Source organism: Piliocolobus tephrosceles, chromosome 4, assembly GCF_002776525.5.
Source record: "Piliocolobus tephrosceles isolate RC106 chromosome 4, ASM277652v3, whole genome shotgun sequence".
NCBI lineage: Eukaryota > Metazoa > Chordata > Mammalia > Primates > Cercopithecidae > Piliocolobus > Piliocolobus tephrosceles.
In genome coordinates this window covers 79,822,597-79,846,662 of record NC_045437.1, presented here as the reverse complement: position 1 = coordinate 79,846,662, position 24,066 = coordinate 79,822,597, and the positions used below count along the sequence as shown (strand labels likewise).

Genomic DNA, 24,066 nt, shown 5'->3' with positions numbered 1-24,066 from the left:
GGGACACATGGCAATAATACAGGATTTTGGACTGCTGTTTTAAAAAAGAACTCTGGATGTTGATTTTGGCTAACTGGTTTTACTTCATTTTCATATATCGGAGAAATGTCAGTTAAATAATGTGGGAAGGCTGTCTGAAACTTAGAATGGATTTTCCACTAAAAAATAAATAAAACTTATAAAATATAGTAAGATAGAGTAGGATATACCTTACTTTATGTTGTAACATTTCTTAAATTGAAATGACTGAAACCCTTATTTGTAATGCAATACTAAACAAATATCCTTGCAACAAAAACAACAAAGCCTTCTGAATGATGTTTCAATCTTCCCTGAATGTTAAACGCATAGATTGCTACTTGACCCTCAATATCTATCTTCCAGTTTTTACACAGTAATTAAAACTTCTGTGCACAGGAAGCAGCTGAAGATTACATTTCACGGATTCCCTTGCAGCTGCTAGGTGAAGCTATGTGACGACATTCTGGCCAATGGGACGTAAGCAAAAGGAATGTATCAAATTTGGGAGTGATCATCTTAAAGAAAAGGCACATATTATTTCCTGTCTCTTTAACTGGGTCCTGCTGCCTCAAAGGTGAGCATAATAGTAAAACTAGACAAGTTATCTTGGACTATGAAATAAAAACTACCTGTTAAAAATTACAAAGTAGACTGTTGGGCACACTGACTCATGCCTGTAATCTCGGTGCTTTGGGAGACTAAGGTAGGAGGTTCTTGTGAGCCTAGGTGTCAGAGGTTACAGTGAGCTATGATCACATCACTGTACTCCAGACTAGGCAAAAAAGTGTGACCCTGTCTCAATTTAAAAAAAAAAAAAAAAAGCCAAGGCAACAAAGAAGCCTGTGTCTCCAAAATCATAAAGCCATCATATTAACTCAGGACTGCCTATTTGGATTTTTATATCACTAAAAAATAAACCTCTATGCTATTTAAGTAGTAGGGGAAATGAGGGTAAAGAAATAGAAGTAGACTTCACATTAATTCTACTAGAGACTTGTAGCAAATTCTAGTGTTTTAGATATTCACTATATACGTGTGTGTGTGTGTGTGTAGATGTACATACATACACATACATATGTATTAAATCATGTTTAATTTTTCTTCAAACCTCATGGCTTCCTTCACTGGGGAACAACGAAAACACATGAACACAGGGAGGGGAACAATGCATACTGGGGCTGGTCAGGGGGTCCAGGCAAGGGGAGAGCACCAGGAAAAATAGTTAATGCATGCTGGGCTTACTACCCAGGTGATGGGTTGATAAGTGCAGCAAACCACCATGGCACATGCCTACCTATGTAACAAACCTACACATCCTACACATGTATCCCAGAACTTAAAATAAAATTAAATTAATTTTTTTAAGAAAGACATATCCTTATAGCCAAAATGTTTATATATACATACATACACATGCATACATGTGTGTATACATATGTATACACACATATACATATATGTGTGTATATATACATATATATAGATATATATGTAGCTCTACAACATGTTTGCTGAGCTGGAATTAATCTAAGAAATCACTTTAAAATTTTACAGATGAAAAAACAGAATCATGAGGAAGTTAAGGTGAAATGATTAGCCCAAGTTTATTCTTATCAAAAAGAATTAAGTATTTTTCTTTGACTCATAAATGAATTTTTTCTAAAGACACAGAGATATGAAAGCAAACAAAGAAGATGAATATATTATTCATTAAGATGCATTGTTAGCAGGACAAAGTCTGTATGGCAAAATCAGGATAAATTGTTAAAGGTAGAGGGAAAACAGTGACCTAAAGCACACAAATGATCTCTTGTGTGAGTGATAGTCCTTGTGCTGAAGAGATGAGGAGTTCCAAATGCTGGCACTACAGTATGCTTTCAACCAGAACAATCTACTGTTAAATGAAGAGCACTAAGGCAGGAAGGGTCACATGGGTTCGCACTCTATGGAGAAAAGAAATTAGTGTGTAGCTGTTCACCCGACATTTATTCAAATGAGAATGAAGCTAAAATGAAAGGATCTATGTTATCTATAAAGAAAAGCCAATTAACGCCTAAGGGAAGTTTAGGGAGGATAAGCTCAAAAGCAATCTCATGAAAAATTTGGACCCACTGCTCCTAAAACATGAGTATAAATATTGACAAACAAGTTTAAAATGTAAAATATTTCACTACATTAGAAATTGGTAACTCTGGCTGGGCGCAGTGGCTCACGCCTGTAATCCCAACACTTTGGGAGGCTGAGGCAGGCGGATCTTTGGGAGGCTGAGGCAGGCGGATCACTTGAAGTCAGACCAGCCTGGCGCACATGGCACAACCCCGCTTCTACTAAAAATACAAAAATCAGCCAGGCATGGTGACATGCACCTGTAATCTCAGCTACTCAGGAGGCTAAGGCAGGAAAATCACTTGAACCTGGGAGGCAGAGGTTGCAGTGAGCTGAGATTGCACCATTGCACTCCAGCCTGCATGACAGAGCGAGGCTCCATCTCAAAAAAGAGAGAGAGAGAGAGAGAGAGATAAAAATTTGTAATTCTCTCACTCAGACAAACCATAAGATAGTATTTTCAAAATATCAGGTATTTTTGAATACTAAAATAGTGGTTACTTCCTTTTAAGAAAAAAAAAGAAAATTTGTTATAAATATAAATGTCAAACAATTCTTATGTAAGTTAGATATCCAAAATGTTTAAATTGTACAGTGAACACACAATTAGACACACAAAATTTCTTGAACTGATGGCAATAAATGTCTTAAAACCCTGACTCTCAGAGGTATGCATCTGGGAGCAACTCTTTGTCACGGGGGAGCAATCTTACATTAAGAAACAATAGAATTTACAACTTTTTGAGTTGAATTTATATTCATTCTTTTCCTTTCTTCTAAGTTTAGGAGGTCATTTTTGGCAACAATCAGATGTCTGTATCATCAAGAAAAGTATTACAAACTCCTCAATTTTTAGGTCATCCAAGCAAAATTAGCTTCAAAAAAGTATTCTGTCTGCCATGTTTCGTTCCAATTGTCTGCAGATTTTTTTTGCCAGCAGATGAATTTATGAGATATTGTCACTCTGAAATCAGTTTGCAGAAGCACATCCTGAACACTGAAGATTACCATGACACTTTGGCCAAATGAACTTGTTATCTCTCAGCTGCATCTATCCATAAGGCTGACAACAGCACTGGAAGTTTTACCTCATTTAAATATCCAAAATCTCTCTCAAGTAAGTCAAGCCATGAACAAACTCCTCCTTATCGAACTGTTCTGAGAATAGCCCCTTCTTTCTCATAAACAAATAAATAAATGAATAAATAAGGAGACAGCTATTTAGACTGCAATGTAGTGGTTTAAGTCATTCTGTAGGGAACCAGCACACTTTTTGCATTGCTGGTAACCTTTTAGGCTGTTTCCATTTCTTGTGAACACTTCTTGAAAAGGTAGTACCTGTAGTTCAAGATGCTGGCTCTGATAAAGTTGTTTACTTTCAGGGTGGCAAGCAAAAATCTTTCAGGATTATTATGAGTCTTCGATGCTGATAGATGCCAACCCAACTGTAGAAGACATGAATCAAGAGGACTTAAAGTTCTTTCTTCACAGAAGGAGTAAAACCTGATGTATTGCCAGCCATGGCAAGTACTCCATCCAGGTTGATACGGTTTGTCTGTGTCCCCACCCAAATCTCATCTTGTGTTTTTGGTTTTTTTGTTTTTGTTTGTTTGTTTGTTTGTTTGTTTGTTTTGAGACAGAGTTTCGCACTTGTTGCCCAGGCTGGAGTTCAGTGGCGTGATCTTAGCTCACTGTAACCTCCACCTTCTGGGTTCAAGCCATTCTCCTGCCTCAGCCTCCCAAGTAGCTGGAATTACATGCATGCGCCACCATGCCCGGCTAATTTTGTATTTTTAGTGAGATGGGGTTTCTGCATGTTGGTCAGGCTGGTCTGGAACTCCCAACCTCAGGTCACCCACCCACCTTGGCCACCCAAAGAACTGGGATTACAGGCATTGAGCCACCACGCCCGGCCTAAATCTCATCTTGAATTGTAGCTCCCATAATTCCCACATGTTGTAAGAGAAACATGGTGGGAGGTAATCGAATCATGGGGGTGGGTTTTTCCCATGCTGTTCTCATGAAAGTGAGTAAGTCTCATGAGATCTAAAGGTTTTATAAAGGGGAGTTCACCTGCACATGCTCTCTTGCTTGCCACCATGTAAGACGTAACTTTGTTCCTCCTTCTCTTTCTGCCATGATTGTGAGGCCTCTCCAGCTATGTGGAACTGTGAATCATTTAAACCTCTTTCCTTTACAAATTGCCCAGCCTCAGGTATGTCTTTATTAGCAGTGTGAGAACAGACTGATACAGTACACTGATACCAGTAGACTAGAGTGCTGCTATAAAGGCACCCAAAAATGTGAAAGTAACTTTGGAACTGAGTAACAGGCAGAGACTGCAACAGTTTGCAGGGTTCAAAAGAAGACAGGAAAATGTGGGAAAGTCTGGAACCTCCTAGAGACTTGGAGAGCTCAGAAGACAGGAACATGTGGAAAAGTTTGGAATTTCCTACAGAAATGTTGAATGGCTTGGAACAAAATGCTGATACAGACAACAAGTCCAGGCTGAGATGCTCTCAGATGGAGATGAGGAACTTTTTGGGAACTAAAAGTCACTCTTGCTATTTAAAGAGACTAGGGGCATTTTGCCCCTACCTCAGAGATCTGTGGAACTTTCAACTTGAGAGAAATGATTTAGGGTATCTAGCAGAAGAAATTTGTAAGCAGCAAGGCATTCAAGAGGAAGCAGAGCATAAAAGTTTGGAAAATTTGCAGCCTGACAATGCAACAAAAAAGAAAAACCCACATTCTGGGGAAAAATTCAAGCCTGCTGCAGAAATTTGCATAAGTAATAAGGAGCCAAATGTTAATCACCACAATAATGGGGGAAATGTCTCCGAGACATGTCAGAGATATTCACGGGAGCTCCCCCAGTTATAGGCTCCAGAGGCCTAGGTGGAAAAAATGGTTTCCTGGGCCAGATCCAGGCCCCCCCTGCAGTGTGCAGCCTAGGGACTTGGTTCCCTGCATCCCAGTGACTCCAGTGGTGACTAAAATGGGCAAAGGTACAGATCGGGCCGTGCTTCAGAAGGTACAAGTCCCAAGTCTTGGCAGCTTCCATGTGGTGTTGAGCCTGCAAGTGCACAGAGGCCAAGAATTGAGGTTTGGGAACCTCTTCCTAGATTTCAGATGATGTATAGAAATGTCTGGATATCCAGGCAGAAGTTTGCTGCAAGGGCAGGGCCCTCATGAAGAACCTCTGCTAGGGCAGTACGGAAGGGAAACGTGGGATTGGAGTCCCTATACAGAGACCCCACTGGGGCACTGCCTAGTGAAGCTGTAAGATGAGGGCCACTTTCCTGCAGACCCCAGAATGGTAGATCCACCAACAGTTTGCACTGTGCCCCTGGAAAAACCACAGATATTCAATGCCAGCTCATGAAAGCAGCCAGGAGGGGAGCTGTACCCTGCAAAGCCACAGGGGTAGAACAGCTCATGGTTGTGGGAGTCCACCTCTTGCATCTGCATCACTTGGATGTGAGATATGAGTCAAAGGAAATCATTTTGGAACTTTAAGATTTCATAACTGCCCTATTGGATTTCAAACTTGCATGGGGCCTGTAGTCTCTTTGTTTTGAGTCAATTTCTCCCATTTGAAATGGGTAGATTTACCTAATGCCTGTATCCTCGTTGTATCTGGGAAGTAACTAACTTGTTTATGATTTTACAAGCTCATAGGTAGAAGGAACTTGCCTTGTCTCAGATGAGACTTTGGACTGTGGACTTCTGAATTAATGCTGAAATGAGTAAAGACTCTGGGGGACTGTTGGGAAGGAATGATTGGTTTTAAAATGTGAGGACATAAGAGGCTGGGTGGAATGATATGATTTGGCTGTCTCCACCCAAATCTCATCTTGAATTGTAGCTCTCATAATTCCCAAGTGTTATAAGAGGGACCCAGTGGGAGGTAACTGAATCCTGAGCGGGGGTCTTTCCTGTGTTGTTCTCATGACAGTGAATAAGTCTCATGAGATCTAATGATTTTATAAAGGGGAGTTCCCCTGCACATGTTCTCTTGCATGCCACCACGTAAGACATAACTTTGCTCCTCTTTTGCTTTCCCCCATGATTGTGAGGCCTCCCCAGCCATGTGGAACTGTGAGTCAATTAAATCTTTTTCCTTTATAAATTACCCAGCCTCGGTTATGTCTTTATTAGCAGTGTGAGAACAGATTAATATAAATGCCAACTGTACCAAGCCCCATCTTTCACCATGTCAAAAATATCAAAAGCCTTTCAGCCTTCCAAAATGTACCTCACCAATTTGGAATTTATTATGTATCAATATGTATGAAACAGATAAAAACTAGAAAACGGCTGCACAAAATAATGCTAGTTGTTACATGCAAATGTTTAGTGAATGGGAAATGGCATTGATCCCAATTTGGCAATGATCTGCTTCAAAATATTTGAAGAGTCTGCACTTCTGTAATATATAATATCATCTGATTGAGCTTGGGCCATAGGAAAAAACACTTATGATAAATAACAAAATTGTAGTAGCTGGTTCCAACCTTCTTACTGAACCTATTTTAAATTACCATTTTAAGAAACTCAGCATATTGAAACTTACATAATTTGACAGCTAATTAGAAAATGTTTATTTTAAATATAAATTACTAAGGCTAGTTTCTCTGTATTATTCCCTAAATGATAATATATTTATAATGATTCCATTTGTTTCTTCAAATGTTTCTCTAAGGAAAGAAATCTCTTTAATTATTCTGAATTTAAAAGGTTGTTTTAAAATAATTTTCTAAACTAAGTTGAGCTCTAAAACAAATTCTCAATAGCTATTTGTTAACTTAATGTAGCAAACATTTCCTTCCCTCTCCTTCAGAAATGATAGCTCTCATATATGACTAAAAACCGCTGGTTAAAAAAAAAATTCAATATCTATTCAACTTAGGTAACATATACAAATAATTAGTGCAAGGCTTTAATAAATAAACCACCTGCCTTGATCTGAATTGGTGCAGGAACTGAGCAGAATAAGTAGCAGATACTCTTGTCTGCAAAGCTTAGGCTGCAAATTATTTCTATTTTAATATTTTTAAATCTGACAAAATAAATAAAGTATCCTTAATCCTTACTATGTATTTTTAAATTTCAAATACACTCTAATAAAGTAGAGAATAAGTCATAATATTAGATATTCAAAGATATATTTTATTTCTTAAAATCAATATTTCACAAAACATTTCAATAAGACCTGTCACAATGGCTAAAACTTCTGATCCCACCTTTTTCAAGATTATAATTAACTCTGTAATACTTTAAAATTTTTCAAGCATTAAAAACTAAATATATTTTCCAATAATTATTTTTCGTGATTCATTAATATATTTAATGACTTTAGCTTTGAAGTCTCTTCCAATGTGGAAACCAAGTACTTTTCAAGCTTTTGCTTCTGAGGTGTTCTGGGAATAATATAGTAGTTACTTATATTTAAATATAATCCCTCAATAAGTGCTCTGACATTTTACTATGTAACATTTTGGAAAGTTTTACTTACTGAAATATCTTTCAGGTTTTTCTCAAAGAAGAAGTAACAAGACTCTTTAGAAAAATTAAATGTGTATACATCAGCTGGTCCTGCTCCTGACACCAATGCTTTTCTCAGTTCATCAACATATTTCCCTTTTTCCATTGCCATGTCATCAGCTTCTTGGGAAATCTCTGATTCAGAAACTACGGGAAATATTAACAAAAGTTTTAAAATGAAAAGTAAACGACTACACATGAAAAAATAATAGTTTAATCTGTTAGTACTAATTTATCACATGTAGCAGAAATTTAAACAAGTAAAATCAATCCCTATACTACACATTTTTAAATCAAATTATTCCTTTTTACTGAACTAGCAATTTTTAAGAAATGCATTAATTTAGACTCACAACTCATGTGAAATACATTAAACCCTTGACAGTCTTTCTCTGTCCTCAGATGAAACACACTGTAAGTTATTACAGAAACTTCCACTTTGTGTACCTGCTCTTAGGTCAAAGCCAGATAATTTCCTATAATGAATAATAAGCTCAGTATTTTATAACATCTTCCTTCCTTGCATCAAAGATTCAATAGTCTACAGTGTATTTCTCACTCATATGAGCAGAGTAAAACAAAAGGAAAAGTGGAGCTCATTATTCTCATACCATGTGCCAACAACAGAAAATATGGATGAAAGATGATAAGGAAAGAATGGGAAGGAAACTAAAATGTACTGAGCATCTCCTCTGCAACACATACTATACTAGAGATCTGGCTTCCAATTCTCTTATCTAGGTATTTTTAAAGCTGATGTTTTATCTATCATTGAGATTTTTGTTTCAGTAATCATATTTTCAATTCTAGGTATTATCTTTGTTCCTTTGTCATTATATCCTGTTCTACCCTACCCGTCTTTTAAATATTTAAATAAACGTATTTTAAGATCTCTTTCATTTCTGTATTTATGTGTGGCTCCTGGAGTATAAATTATGTTTCTTCTATCTGTGGAAAAATTCTTGTTTTACTTCTTTTCCTTTCATGCTTTGTAACATTTGAGTACAGCTCGCCTCTAGCCAAAGTGGCAAGTGTTCTGGGAAGAAGTGGTCTTAAATGAAGGTTGCTGGTTTGCCTTTCTGGGGGTCATTACAAGTTTCATCAGTTCGAGACTAGTTTTGAAAGTTAATTTCTCACCTTGATTTTTACACTTGAGGCAAAGTTTTCCATTTTAAACCTCGCATACACACATAACACAGGTTTAGGGTTCTGATTTTTCTTGAGACTTTTATTCATTCATAGTCCTTAGGGACTGTTCTATTTTTATGCTGCATCCTCAGGACAGAGTAGTAGTCTTTTTATAAGATTATTTTATTAACAGTATATTTTTCCAGGTTCCTTTCTTTATACTGAGAGCTCAACTCCAATTCCATAAGAGGTCTGAAGCCTCAACATTCCACTTCACTCAAACATTATACTCACTGTCATCTAGACGTGTATCTAGTTCAGATATTCCATGACTGTACAGGTAAGCTTTAATTCCCATCAATTACTTTGGTTTTGAAATACCTCCTCAAACATGGCATCTGAGGTTTTCCCTTTCTTACACTCAAAAGTAGCAATGGGTCTGCATATTTGTTTGTTTTTAAAATTACAAGATTTAATCTCATATTTGTTGGAATGTGTGTGTGGTTGGATGGTTTCCTGTGTTAATTTAGGCTGTCACAGTAATAATAAAAGTCCCATATGGTTGTATAATTTCATACTTATGCATTACACTTATCTATTTTAATTCCTTATAAAACTGAAAAACATATTATTTTCATTTTGCAAAAGAGAAAACGGAGGCTCACAGAGATCAAGTAACAGTTTAGGGTGATGTAGTAGGTAACTGGTAAAGCTAGGATTAATACTCATGTCTCTCTGGGTGTTTTATTTTGAGGTGAAGCAGAGTTATGAAACATTGGATAAATTATTTCCATCCACAATTTTGAAAAACAATATTAATACAAAATATTACAGAATATAAGGAAATCATGATTAAAGAATCCCTAAAATGGAAGACACATTTTCATACCTTTGGTCTCTATGCTCTGGAAGACCCATGACAGTCAATGAAAAAGGGAGTCTTGAAAGGTATCAATATATTTTAAATGATCAATTTTTGATAACAAGTTTTGACAATAAAATACGATTCTCACACTTCACACAACGTTTGAAATGAGGTAAGAATAAAAATAGCTTATATTCATATATTAACAGCTTCTAAAACACTTTCACATTTTCTCTATTGGAAGCAGACACATTTAATATGATCATCACTATCAAACCTATTTCAAAAGCCCTTGTAGCTCTTCTAAAAAAACAAAAATAAGAAGATAAATGCTTCCTATTTAAGGAATAATTTCATATTTTGTGTTTGCATTATGTTAAAAAGTATCTAACTTTAACTCACCAATACCTAGGAAGAACAGTTATTTCACAGAGAAATAGGAAATAAATTTGCAGATGCCATCTTTAATGCAGTCATAGAAAAACTTGAAGAAAACACAAAAGAAAATAGAGAACAACTATTTAAAAAGCATCTAGTTAAAAGGATTCTAAATTTCATTAAAATGAAAAGATACCTGTCTGAAAATATGTAATCATTCATTCATTCATTCCAAAAATGCTAGCCTATGGAGCTCAAATTCAAGTGCTAATATCTTAGATAACATTTTAGATATCTTGTCAGTTATCATCGTAGATATCCTCTTGTTTTCCTCTCCCAATGAATACTGTGCTGATTATGGAATATTTAATTTTTGAAGGAGAAAAAACATATGAAAGGAAATTATATAAAACAGGTATTTGTTCAAAAATGTACTTGAAAATTTCCTATGAAAGTAAATGTGGAAATATGACTGCCTACATAGGGCTTTAATCCTGAAAAACTAACCTGGTCACCAGTTTTGAATTCTGTGCCAAGAACATCTGGAAAAAGTACAGCTGTAAGCACTCGATGCTCTAAAACTTCAGTGACCAAGAATAAAAGCAATGGAAATAATAAAATTCAGCAAGAATGCATCTGAACCACATAATAAGGCATAAAACATGAGCAGGGCAACATGACCAAAAACCAAGGAACCATTCTCAGACTAGTAGGAGTCAGACTGAGACTCACTTCGACACTGAAAAGCATCACTTTTGCAGTGTTTATAGTTAGATGAAGATGTAAGTGAGGAAAGAGGATTTTTTTCCTTCAGATACCTACATATAACTAACCAAAAGCCTGCACACATCCTAAGCTTGTACTGGAGCTGAGAAGACATACAGTCTTACCATACCATTAGCATTCCAGTTGGTATTGCATCATAAACCCATTTCATTGCTTGATTTATTAAAATCCTCTTTCCACTGAGTTCTGTCATTATTTCCATATAGGTCAAAAAATATTAATGCTTAAGATAATTATAAATGGATCTAGTTAGTGGAAAATAAAACAATTAGTAAAGTTTAATTTACTCTTTAATAAACTTCAAACTATTCCAGCGATGGGTGATACAAGTTTCCCACTGCCAATAGGAATTCTTATAAAAGTCACAGTCATCGATCATTCACCCACTTTGTGACTTAACCCTGTGATATAACCCCCTGTAATATTGATGTGATCATAGACCACATGATAATTAGGTAACTGGACCTCAAAAACATTCATTAGATAAAACATTGCTAATGGAAATCAGTGAGTTTAGTGTGGGGGAGATTAAAAGGAAACTTACATCCTTTTAATTTCACTAAAATGAAAAGAGAAAAAAAGTTGTCCAAATTGAAGGCTGCAGCAATCAAAATGTTGAACAAAAAAAACAGGATGAGGTATAGGAAGGAAATCCATTTCCATGTTTCAATTATTTAATTGTTTCAATGTCCTCAGTGATTTTATTGTCTACATGTAAAGTACCAGATCACATTTACGGAATAAGCCTTAACTAAACATGGGCACAGTGTTATATTATTTGATTTCCTATTTTGTCCCTGATATGTAAACAAGAAAATAGAGATGAATGAAAGCATAAAACACATGAGAGATTTAAACATTATTAGATATTTTTGAAAATAAAATGACCACATAGTACACTATAAAATTTTCTGTTTTCAAGCTTGTTTGGTACAGGAAGCCAAAATGTTAACAATCTACCAGAGAATACATAAGTTTAATATCACAGTTTGTCACTCGAAATTCCATTAGCTAAAAAATAAATGGTAGAATATACTGCAGTTACAATAAAATGTCAACAATAAGTAAATATAAAACTGGAGTTTTCATTCAAAAACATGCTAACTCTAAAATGAACAATTTATTTTCTTTTTTCTCAGACCGGTTTTATATATTTGAGACATCCTTTCATTCTTTCAATCAAAAAAGTATTCATTGAGAACGTATTTCGTAGGTACTGGTCTAGATAATTGCGTAGAGTGTTGACAAATCAAATGTGTCTCTTACGCTCAATATAGATCTGTACTGTCTAGTGAAACGATAATTCATGTTAATATTATTAAGAATGATGCCAGCACAATTTGTATGATATAAATGAAATGTTCCATAAATTTAAGATCAACTTACATTTCTGGTTAAATTAAGAGATAAGAGTTAATGAAATGCGCTTTTTCCCCCTAATACTTAGTGACAAAAAATTTCAAATAACATATTATCTTTGATTTTTGTCTTGGTGAATGAGGCTTATGGACTAGATTAGAATTCAGTCTCTTCCTTTGATAATTAAGGCTCCTGAAACACCTTAAGGTCATCTGTCTGACAATAACTTAATACACAGAATATGCCATTGGCCAATTAGAAATATCTAAAGTTATAAATACAGTATTCCTTACATACAAGCAACCACTTCCCCTAGGACTTGCTTCCAAGCTGTGTTGTTCGAACTGCTCTTCTCACCCAGATGACCAGCATTAATCTATTGCCCTGGTCTTTAGCCTTATATATCCTTCAGCCGAAAACAAGAAATATTGTCTTCTGAATTGGCATACATTAAATTAAGCTGACCAATCTTCTACTCTTGAACTGCAACCACCAACCTGATTTCTGATTTCTCTTACAGAGAAATGTGTAGCCTAAATAGATATCATAATAAGTACTGCAAATATTACCCCTGAAAATTCTTTATTTTACAGAAATCCCTATATCAATATTACTTGTTCTGTGTCAAAAAAGACAATTTTTTTGAAACTCTGTAAGTATAAATTCAATTTGACTGTGTTGTATAACAGAATTCATAATGCTCAAGAAAGAAACAAAATTTTACAATGTAATTTTAAAGACGATATATAATAATCATGGTAACAAATTCTACAGAAATATTTCTAAAGTTAATAGAAGATATAAATAGTATACAAATTAACATGAAAAAATTATCATACAGAAAACATTGTTCACAACATAACTCTAGAAGAGACTTTTGCATAATTATAAAAATAGTTCTTTAAATCTTTCAATAAAATACTTTAGAAGAGTATTAAAACTTCCTATATAAGGAAAATATAATTCTAAATACTTTTACTTTATATCCATCATGTTCCATACATGATTTGATGGTCATTAGCATTTTTAAAATACTATCACCAAAGAGTTAAAAAATAAAAAATGTATTTCCTAAAAGCATAGCCAAGATCCTAAATATGGGTGTGAACCTTGCATTACAAATTTTTAGGCTCTGATCCTGTTTTGTTACAAATGTAATACATGTTCATTGGGGAAAATAAATAAATAAATAACCTACCACTACTCCATTGTCCCCAGGCAACACAAAGCCATTTACCTAACCCATCTCCTTCCTCTGCCCCAGACTTCTTCCCTGGGATCCTGAGAACAGATATATTTAGAAAGTACTATTTATATTTTCTATAAAAAGATCATTTTAAAATTCTGAACAAATCCAAGTTACTAAGATTCAAATGGTAACCAGAATTTTCTAGGACACATTCTTGTTTTTCTATTACTATCAATTATAGAAAATGGCATTAAATATTACAAACCTGTATATAAATTTGACAGCAATAGCAAGTAAAATTCGTATCTTACCCAATATCTATTGGAGAAGTATCCCTGAGGACTGAAGAATACCACACTCAAATTTTACTTTTAAAAACTTTGTTTTTAATATTACCTGTCCCAGTCCATGCTGAATGACCATCAGTAAATGTAATAACAAAACCAGATTCCAGTGTTTTCTCCCAAGATACTTGTAGAAAATGAGCTATATTGGGTTCAGAAGCAAGATGAATTCTGCTTATTTTTCTCTCCATTTCTTAATACCTGTAACAGGAGAATACAATTAATATTTTTAAAAGAAACTGTAACTCAAATAATGATGTTTTTCTGTACTGGCCTCTCAGCTATATAAACACCAAGGAAATAAGAAAATAAGCAGAACAAAAAAACTGTATTAATAGGTTCAACCATTAGATTCAACCATTAAATTCAGTAAATAATATATTCATTCAGTAAATTCATAGTTTTCTTCAATATTAATTCACAATTTTTACAGATGAGAAAAAGAGGCCCATAAATGGAAAATGATTTCTCCAAGTAATGAAGATAAAAATTATCATCTCCACTGGGCGCGGTGGCTCACACCTGTAATCCCAGCACTTTGGGAGGCCAAGGTGGGTGGATTGCCTGAGGTCAGGAGTTCAAGACCAGTCTGGCCAACATGGTGAAACCTCATCTTTACTAAAAAAAACCGAAAGTTATCATCTCAACAATATGCAGAGTAAATTTTACCATTTCTTTTCCCCAGATTCAACAGGCTCTTTTTCTACCACAAAAGAAATCGTTGCAAGTACTTGTGAGAATGACCTGGAAGTGATCTCACCACTGAAAAATTACAGTAATTAGAAAGGATAAAATTGACCAAGTATCTTAGTCTCTGTCTGGAGACACCGTGTGGAATGAAAAAGTTGAGTAAGCATAATTCAACGGCGGGGGGTGGGGCATCTCAGAACCCAACAGCTGGCAGTATCCAGTCATGCCTTGTCTAAGACAGAGATGTCCAGGCTCAGTGACTGAAACACCCTATCCACTGAGACAGGGGCACTCTGTAATAGAGATGAGTTGCATCAGATTATTACAGCCCGAAGCCCATAAATGTTTTTGCATTTTTTAAGTTTTGTATTTAAGTATTATATATAGACAGAAAAGTACATACATAAAAAGTACAAAAGTACAACTCAATGAATTTTATAATTGAATAAATCCACGTAAGTAGAACCTAGATCAAGAAGCAGAACATCACTACCCCAAAATTCATTCTCACACTCCCTCCTCTCTAGTCACTGGCCTCTCCAAATAACCACTATCCTATTTTCTAACAGAGATGAGGGCTTTGAATATTTCTGTACTTTATGTAAATATAATCATACAGCATGTTCTATTTTGTGCCTGGCTTCTCTTGCTCAACATTATGTTTGAAAGATTCATTCGTACTATGGTTACAGTGATAGATGATTTTCAGGGCAGTATAGTAGTCTATTAAATGAGTACAAGACAGGTTATTTATTCATTCTACTAGTGGTAGGCATCTGGGTACTTTCTAGGTTTTGACTATTACAAATAGTGCTGCCAGAAACACTCTAGCAAATATATATGCATTTCTGTTGAGTATATACCTAAAAGTAAAATTGCTGGATCAGAGGATATGGATATATTCAGTTTTGGTACTACACAGCAAATACTTTTCTAAAAGAGTTGTACCAGTTTACAACTGGTGTATGAGAATTCTGATGACTGCACATTCTTCCAAACATTTTCCATGGTTTTCATGTTACCTAAGTTTTGACTTCATACAATAAAGAAAAAAATAAGAATTAGGAGTACACAATGTAATACTGGAAGTTAGAGTTAGAAGGGAGTCAGATCTAAGATCATCATCATTCATTTGTTAAGTACTTTGCAACTGCACAAGAACTTCATTACTTGAACAAACAGAAATCCACATAATATAAAAATTCTAAAAACCTAACCTCACCCTTCCCAAAACAATGATTATCTAAACATTTCCCTCTGTCTTTATCTACAGACACCCATGTTTAAACAAATCTTATAAACAGCTTTTTTCATGGTGGCACAGAGTTTTACGCCTAGCATTCTTAGTGACTAAATAATCCATTAAGTACTATAATTAATGGAAGTATGTTGACATATATGTATCAGCTCTATCTTTACTGGAACCCTATGAATATAGCAACTAACAGGATCCTCATTTTATGAATCAAAAAACAGAGGTAACGTTTAATATCCAAGATCACACACTAAGTGGTGGTGCAAGGACTCAAATCCACCACCTGCTCTTCTTAACACAGCACTTTGCTTGTGAGTAGGAATGTGGAAGTCTAGTAGATCTGAAGTTAAGAAAAACCAGACTTCTAAAGTTACCAGATAAAGAAACAGGGTTAGACCATGAAAGAGGTATGCTTAGGGAGCTTCTGCCGTGTGACAGGCATTGCCAGATAAGGAACTGTTGTTTTAAGACCACTCTAAAACAAAACTAAGACTTATTTCCAGTTTCCCATCAAATGATAGTTAACCAAGCTTATATTCTGCAATCATACTAGACATGTGGGAAACAAAATAGCCAGTTCTGATCCTGGATCAAGTTACAAGAAAAAAGTTTCCAACTCTGATCTCCTATACCTTACTGCTGACTTCTGGATATGTCTGCCCAGGATTTGAAAAGTCTACACCTGTCCCAAAGAAGTCTTTCCACAAATACTCATCCTTGGATTCATTTAAAATTATTTCAAATCTGTCACCCATGAATTCTACCCATTTTTCCTAGTAATACCAGTAGGGGCCATACAGATTAAGTCTAAATCATCTTACACACAACAGGCCTCTTCTCATGACTATATGCTTGCAGTGAAAACAGTTACTATAAGATGATTTCTGATACCCTCACTAGTTTGATTAATCTCCACAAAATTTACTACAATCTCTGCCATTCAAAGCATAGTTCACTGTACTATGTACAACTAGTACTCTAGTTGTTTTATAAACAATTAAAAAACAGACAAAGACTATTACTTCATCCTAAATAGTGCACTTCTATAATTTCAAGGAAATATCATATTCGGTTTTAATTACTGTTTTTAATGATAGTGAGAGTGATGGGGTTGTGTTGAGGGTATTCTGTTGTGTTTTTGGCAGCTACATCATTCTAAAAACTCCTATTTGAGTTTAATATAAACTAAACCTTGTTTAGTTGTTTTTCTACATATGTTATTACTAAGTCATTTTTACTCTATCCTTTGTAATTTTTGTTGATGTTGTCTGATGTGTTTTGCTGGGGTTCAAATTTATGTTTTACATTGGCTTGTTAAGGTTACATTGAATAGTGATTCTGTTCCTGTGACCCAACACGTTTACAATCTCTCTGACTTTGTCATCTAGAAATCTGATAAACCTCTTCTTCTAAGTATTCAAGTCATGCACATAAAATGTTGAGCAGGACAAGCTCAGGCATAGACCTGTGTAGTCTGCCATTAGAAACACCCTCGAGAAGACATCAATCATCAACACTACGTGGGAACACCACTTATATTTCTAAGTCACAAGAATATAAGGAGAATCCTTGGCAAAATCTATCTACTCTACCAGTCTATCAATGCTATATAAAAGAACAAAAACAAAAAAAGAAATTACAACTGTTAATTAGTGATCCTACTCTTATTTATAACAATGATAGGTTCTTTTTCTTTTCATCCAAAAGCAATTCTTCTGGTAAATCACTCTAGAATCTTGCCCAGATTGACTTCAAATTTATCAGACTGTAAAATGACACATACTACTTAGTTCAAGCAAATACCTATATTTGTTCTAATACTGTAACACCTGATACTGTATAATTAATTTTGTGAGTTTCATTAAAAGATGCTTATACTGTAGAAGCTAATAAGCAAAACTAGAGAAATAACATAAAAATTATAAAAATGTAAAAAGAAAACATTATAAAAAGTCAGGATCAGGAACAAAGCACAAACTTCCAACATGAAAATATTATAACTATTATTTAATCACATAGCAAGAATCTCTTACTAGATGATCCTTTTACAAAACATTATAAAGTAATCCTTGTAGCCCCATCAATTAGGCATGTAAAAATTTTAGGTATATTTAAGTTTGTAGCTTTGACATCATAATCATTGAAAAAAATAATTATTTTTAAATATTCCATTTAGTCAAAATTTTTTCCTACAAAGAGGTCCTTTGCCTAGATGTACTTAATTCTGAAATGCTTTATCCATTTGTGAATATTTTATTTTAGATCAATTAGTCAATACACTTAACGCACAGTAAATTATTCACATGCTCTGGAATCTTTAAATTTGAAAATTACTGGAAAATCTGTGTTACTGTTTTTCTATGCCAATCATTGACAAACACATATAGTTCAAGGCTTACATAATTCTAATTGGCTCAAAACGCACAATGTTGGGGGTGGGGTGCATAGGACGGTATAGAAACTACTTATGGCATAGCATTTTTGGCCTCTATTGTATTTCCACACAAACATACACAGATGCACACATACTTATGCAGATTATTTTTTCTTAAACTTACCTTAAGAACCATGGTTATTGTTACTATTAATATAATTTTTTGAAAGGAAAATACAGCACTTACAATTACTGTGAAATAGCAATTAGTTTCATTGCTTTTTTTAAAACCATATTTGAACCAAGTGACAAATTTCCAATTATAGAGAAAATTTAGTTTAAAATTCAATATTCCAGATACCTGTCAGTAACTCCTACTTTCACAATAATATAAAGGGCTTTAATCTCATGATGTTAAAAAGACATCTGGGGATCAATTTTAAGAACATCTTTCAATTATTCATGTTTCAAACATTTTCCAATTTTCTAATTCTAGGTATTCATAACAAAAATTATATGATTTTATTTTAAAGATTCTATTATTTAGTAAACTCAGATTTGAAACTTTGGAGACTACCTGTGAACCATGTTTAAGCAATTAACATATTAATAACCCATAAGTGACAACACAGTATCCTAAAAGTATCCTGTGCCTCAGCCATCTCAGAAATGTTCTTTATATCAAGTAAGTCTTAATTTCCTAATACCATACTATTTGAATGAGGTTTGAAAGCACTTCATTCTTTTACTTACTGAGATCACCCTCTTACAAAATATCAAGTACAAAACATCTAATAAGAATCACCCATGGAAACAGAAAAAAACATGACTTGGAATGTCTTTTAAGATTCAATAAGAGGAAATGAACGATCTCTTTGCTTTCACCAGCCCTGTGAACGGGAATAGTTACCCATAGTTTTTTGCCCCAGGACTACTTGAAGAAAGGGGGTGGAATACTCTTCAGGGGGACTGATTGATTAGGGCTATAAGAAAGCCTGTGTTTTGTTTTCTAAGGGCACTAAAGGTCACATTAGTATCAGCACCTCTCCCAGGCAGAGCCAAGGATCTAAGACAAGCCTGCAGGTGGAAACACTTGGGTCCCACCCCAATTTGTACATCAGTAGCTTTATTGAGAGTTCAGAACAGTTGAGAATTGAGAAGCTTATCTTTAGTACTTTGTGTCTTTGATACTTGGCCTCTCTCTTAGAAGAGAAATAAGTTGTTGGCTGGTATGCAATTGCTGTGATCTAAGGTCTGAACAAATACCATTCACAGTTGCTTCTGAATAAACAAGACACTTTTTAAATTAGTTTACAAAGAATTTTGTATGCCCTTTTGGATGCTGATAAGGAGCAGTGCAGAAGCCAACTCTCGCTCTTAGGTCAGCTCAAGTTAGTTACAACACTATATCATTGATAACACCATTTTGAACTTGAGCTTCTTTTATTTTCCTTTATAGTAAATTATGACTTCTTTTTAAGCTGCTTGGGCTGCAGGTGTTCAAACTTCTGCAGCTCTGCCAAAGAGTTGCACTTACAGATCAGAAAGTGCTAAATGCATGTTTCTAATGAAGCAATTAACTTAAGTGCCCCCTTGTTGAGAAAAGTAGGCTGATACCTAAAGTAAGTTCAGAATAAAGATTAGCACACAGCATATGCTGTTAATAGTCTGTAATTAGATTCTTGGTTACATTATTTTGTTTGACCTTATTATTTTTATTCTTAAAAGAGAAAATTTAAATTGCAAACCAAAAGTGTGGTCACAGATTGTTTTAAAGTCTTATCACATTATAAAAATTCAAAGACAGGAACATATACAATTGCTAGAAAAAAGGAAAGAAAGGTTTATGCAACTACTACTAGGCTATTCACTTCTGAGACAATCACACAATTTAGGAAAACTAAGTGCAAACAAAAGGATTATTTCTTGTTTAGTATGTTTTAAAAGCACTGACTATTTGCATTTTACCTTTTTATCAGAATTCCCACTCCCTAAAGTTTTTTTTTACTGAATAATTTATTGCTAGCATTTTCATTATTAACAGCCTGCCAACTTGCTGGTTAGTGCTACCCAAGGGTAAATTATGATTTTTTCTTTTTTGAAAAAATTATCACAAAGTCAATTTGCCTTTAAATTTCCAAAGCAATTAAAATAAAAATATCCAGCAACACTTCTATATAAAAAGTGCTTTCCTAAAATAATATTTTCAAGTTAGACTTTTTTCTAAACATTACGTGTAAAGAATTCACAGGATTACTAAATACCCTTCTAATCATGTAAGAATTAACTCCATTTTAATAATTTTGAAAGTAAGGTAACCACCTGTCCTGGTGTTTTCCTAATTTTCAAACAAAGTCCCAAGACCTAGAAAATCTCTCAATTCCAGGCAAACCACGATGTTTGGTCGCCATAAGGTAGTAAAATACAGTTATAACTGCTAACATAATCTTATTCAAAAACTTGTAATATACAGCTGATGTACAAGGGAGACATTAAATTAATCTGATGCTTTAGGAATACAGCATTAGTACTACAAAATAAGTCTAAAAAATAAGGCCTCTTGGTTGAGGTCACAGTCCTTTCTTAATTACCTCTCATGACTGTGGAATGCCAGTTGCTGCCATTCCAAATATCGTATTACTTCTCATTTCCTCTGCTTATCTTTTACAAACACCATTAATAATCATTAGTTTCAGTGATAAACATAAATTTCACTTCCTCTCCTTTCCTACTCTAACCCTATAAAGTGGGTATTAAAAAGCAATAAAATGACCTAATGCATGAACAAATTTTCCACATACTATTTAATATCTAGCTCCAAGGTGCCCTTAAAATTGGACCCTAAGTTCCAAGACTGTAATTTCCTTCATATTATTAACAGCCACTTTTGATTACAAATAAACTTGGCAGAAAGGATGAGCGTACACTTATCATTTTGGAAACTTTCTAGACTGTCACAAGAACACTTTAGTTCTAATTGCAGTTTCATGTGAGAATGACACTTAACAGAACTGAAGAGATAAGATAGTACCTGAAACAGCATTAACTAAGCAGCAGTCTTTTTTCAACAAGAACTTAGTAATTATAATTTCTTAAGCCTCAAAATTTTTGACACCTCTCATATTTTAATTCCAAATGAGTGAGGGTGTTCCTATGAAACATCACCAATTAAGCTTATCTACAGTCTTCTACTTAAAAAAAAAAAAAAAGTGTTTTTCAGAACTGAAATGTAACTAAAAGCACTTGTATGAAAAAGGAGTAAGACTTATAAACAATGTACTTCCCCCCCCCCCACTCACAAACCCATCATTTACTTAAAACTGTACCCATTTATCTGCCTATTTCTTAATGACAAACAAGAGAATAAGTGATAAGATTGAGGAACTTAGTCTGAGGAAAAAACAAAACAAAACCTATAACATATCCTCAAATTCAGCAATATAAAACTAGGAACTATATAAAATTACCAACATTTCACAATTTTTAACCTATAAAAATGACAATTTCATACAGTTCAAATGATAGTAACAGTTATAAATAGCACACAAGGACTTACATTCCTAATTGGATGAGTAACTACATATTTATTTCCCACGCTTCAATTTCTCAGTCTAAGTCATTTTGACCACATCTCTGAATACATTTTGTACAACTCCAGCAACAAGAAGGTCCAAAGTATAAGCAAGACTCTATTCTGAGTTCCCTTGGGTTATACATTCTCAAAGTAGGCTGAAATTTATACCTAAAATTTAAGTCAAGCTCTATTCTCTCTTGTAAGGGTACAAGTTCTAATACTTCCAGGAGCCATGCAGATCAGGAGTGAGGACATATGCATCCATTGCATGATGAGTGGGACTGTGGAAAACTAGAAACTGCAATTACCATATAAAGATGGTAGCCATTACTCACTGCAAAGCAGATTGTTATCATTGGTAAGTACCGGTCCTTAGTGTTCCGTCATTCAGATTATTCAAGAAACTGACAAATTCCTATTTTTATGCAGAAGTCAACTGGCTTTTAAATGTTGGCTCATATTTTTTCAAAACACTGAGTATAAAGTTTCCAAAATTATATATGTACACCTACAATAAGAATTCTGTACCCATCCACAAACAAAAATCTTGTTGTAGGTGTCCTGGGATTCAGGTAGGAGGCTGTAAAACCCCAGCAGAGCCCAAGACTTAGGAAGGTCATTTTGAGGGTACAAACTTGCACCTAGACACACAGATTGGGCTCCTAGGTTCAAACCCAGAAACAATCCTGTTCGCCAAATGGCTTGGCTTCAGACCCCCCTTCAGCTTTTGCAACTAAAACCATCTGCCAAGGGGTCCTGGAGGAATTACACACCCAAGTGCACCACAAAGGCTGGTCAGCCCACCAACATCAGTCTTGGCAGTGGACCCAAAAGTTACCCTATAATTCAGCTCCAGCCCCCCTCATCTGTGGTCCCTGCTTATTACTGCTCACACAGAAACCCAGAGAAACACTTACCCATCTGAGCCACTGGGACAGGATTGCTACCCTCTATCCCACAGCTGATCCCAAGGGGGACCTTTCTTGGCTACAGCACTTCTCTCCTGCAGCCCTGGAAATATCCTGCCCATGTAGAGAACTGCTGGGAGACTCACATATCTGAGTCACCACAGCAGGCTTCATCCCACAGTAGATCCTGACAGGGCTCAGTCTCAGCTCCAAACCCCTCTCTGCCACAGCGAAGAAACTATCCCACCTATGCAAAGAACTTTTGGGATTTGTGTAAGTCTGAGCCACTGGGACAGGTGTGTCTGCCTGTATCCCACAGCAGATCCTGAAACAGCTTGGTCTCAGCTCCAATCCTCTTGCTGGGGACTATCTTGCCTGGACGGGGAACTGCTGAAAGAAGCATCCATCTTAGTAATACCAGAACAGGCTTACCAGCTCCTGTCCCACAGCAGATTGTGAACGGGCCCAGTTTAGCTCTAGCCCCTCCTACTGCAATTTGAGAACTATCCTAAAAGTACAAAGATCTGCTAGGAGATTCATGGTCTGTGCACTGGGACAGACTTGTTAGCCTCCGATCCACAGCAGATCCTGAAGGGCCTCTGCTTAGCTACAGCCTCTCTCTGCTGCAGTCCAGGAGTAATCCTGCCTACACAGAGAACTACTAGAAGACTAGCCAGTCTGAGCAACTGGGATAAGCTTGCCAGCCTCCACCCCACAACAGATCCTCAGCAGATTTTGAAAACAAGCAGGCACTTGTTCTGACACAGGAGGGAGTTTAACCACAGTGGTCCCTAGCCTCAAAGCCTACTTTCCTACCCCTCTGAGCATTTCTAATAAGCATTTCTATTGAGCATAAAAATTGGTCCATCCATCCCAATCCACTTAACCTCAAGGACTCTCCTGCAACCCTGTCTAACTGTTGAACTCAAATAAAGGAATACAGCCTGTGGCCAAGGCTGATCAGAGGAAATTTCTGTGCCCATTCAGCAGCTCAGCCTAATTGCAGAGCTCAGACAGTGGTCCTGTCAGATAAGAGAACCTATGTAGCTGCCTCGAAAAAATTTAGAGCAAAAGCAGCAGGCCAGCTTTCTAGAGAACCGAAAAGCAAGCTGTGTCTGCTAAGGGTTATTACTAGCTGGCCCCTCCAGAAGTACAGGCTAGAATAAATAGTAAAGTTCTATCCCTGCCAATGAACACCTGTAAAAGCTGGAAGAGGTGGTTGTCTCCACAAATGTGCAAACACCAATACAAGGACACAGGATTACAAAGACTCAGGAAATCATGACACCTCCAAAAGAAACAAATAAAGCTCTAATAATGAATCTCAAAGAAAATGGAATCCATAAAATGGTGTAAAAAAAAAAAGAATTCAGAATAATCCTTATTAAAAAGTTAAATGGGCCATGCATGGTGGCTCACACCTGTAGTTCCAGCAACTCAGGAGGCTGAGGCAGGAGGATCCCTTGTGCCCAGGAATTCAAGGCTATAGTGAACTATGATTTTGTCCCTACACTCCAGTCTCCAGCCTGGGAGATAGAGTGA

General features: G+C 35.5%; 1 protein-coding gene across 7 annotated transcripts in view; it reads right to left on the bottom strand.

Annotated features, from left to right (window-relative positions):
• Nucleotides 1-24,066, bottom strand: part of XRCC4 (X-ray repair cross complementing 4) — a 321,280-nt gene that overhangs the window by 278,206 nt on the left and 19,008 nt on the right. For all 7 annotated transcript variants that reach the window (XM_023214996.1, XM_026454266.1, XM_026454267.1 and 4 more), the window contains exons 2-3: nt 13,776-13,924; nt 7,646-7,821 (exon numbers count right to left, since the gene is read on the bottom strand). In XM_023214996.1, coding sequence (XP_023070764.1) covers nt 7,646-7,821; nt 13,776-13,914 — 315 coding nt within the window. In that variant the 5' untranslated portion in view covers nt 13,915-13,924. The remainder of the gene's footprint in view (nt 1-7,645; nt 7,822-13,775; nt 13,925-24,066) is intronic.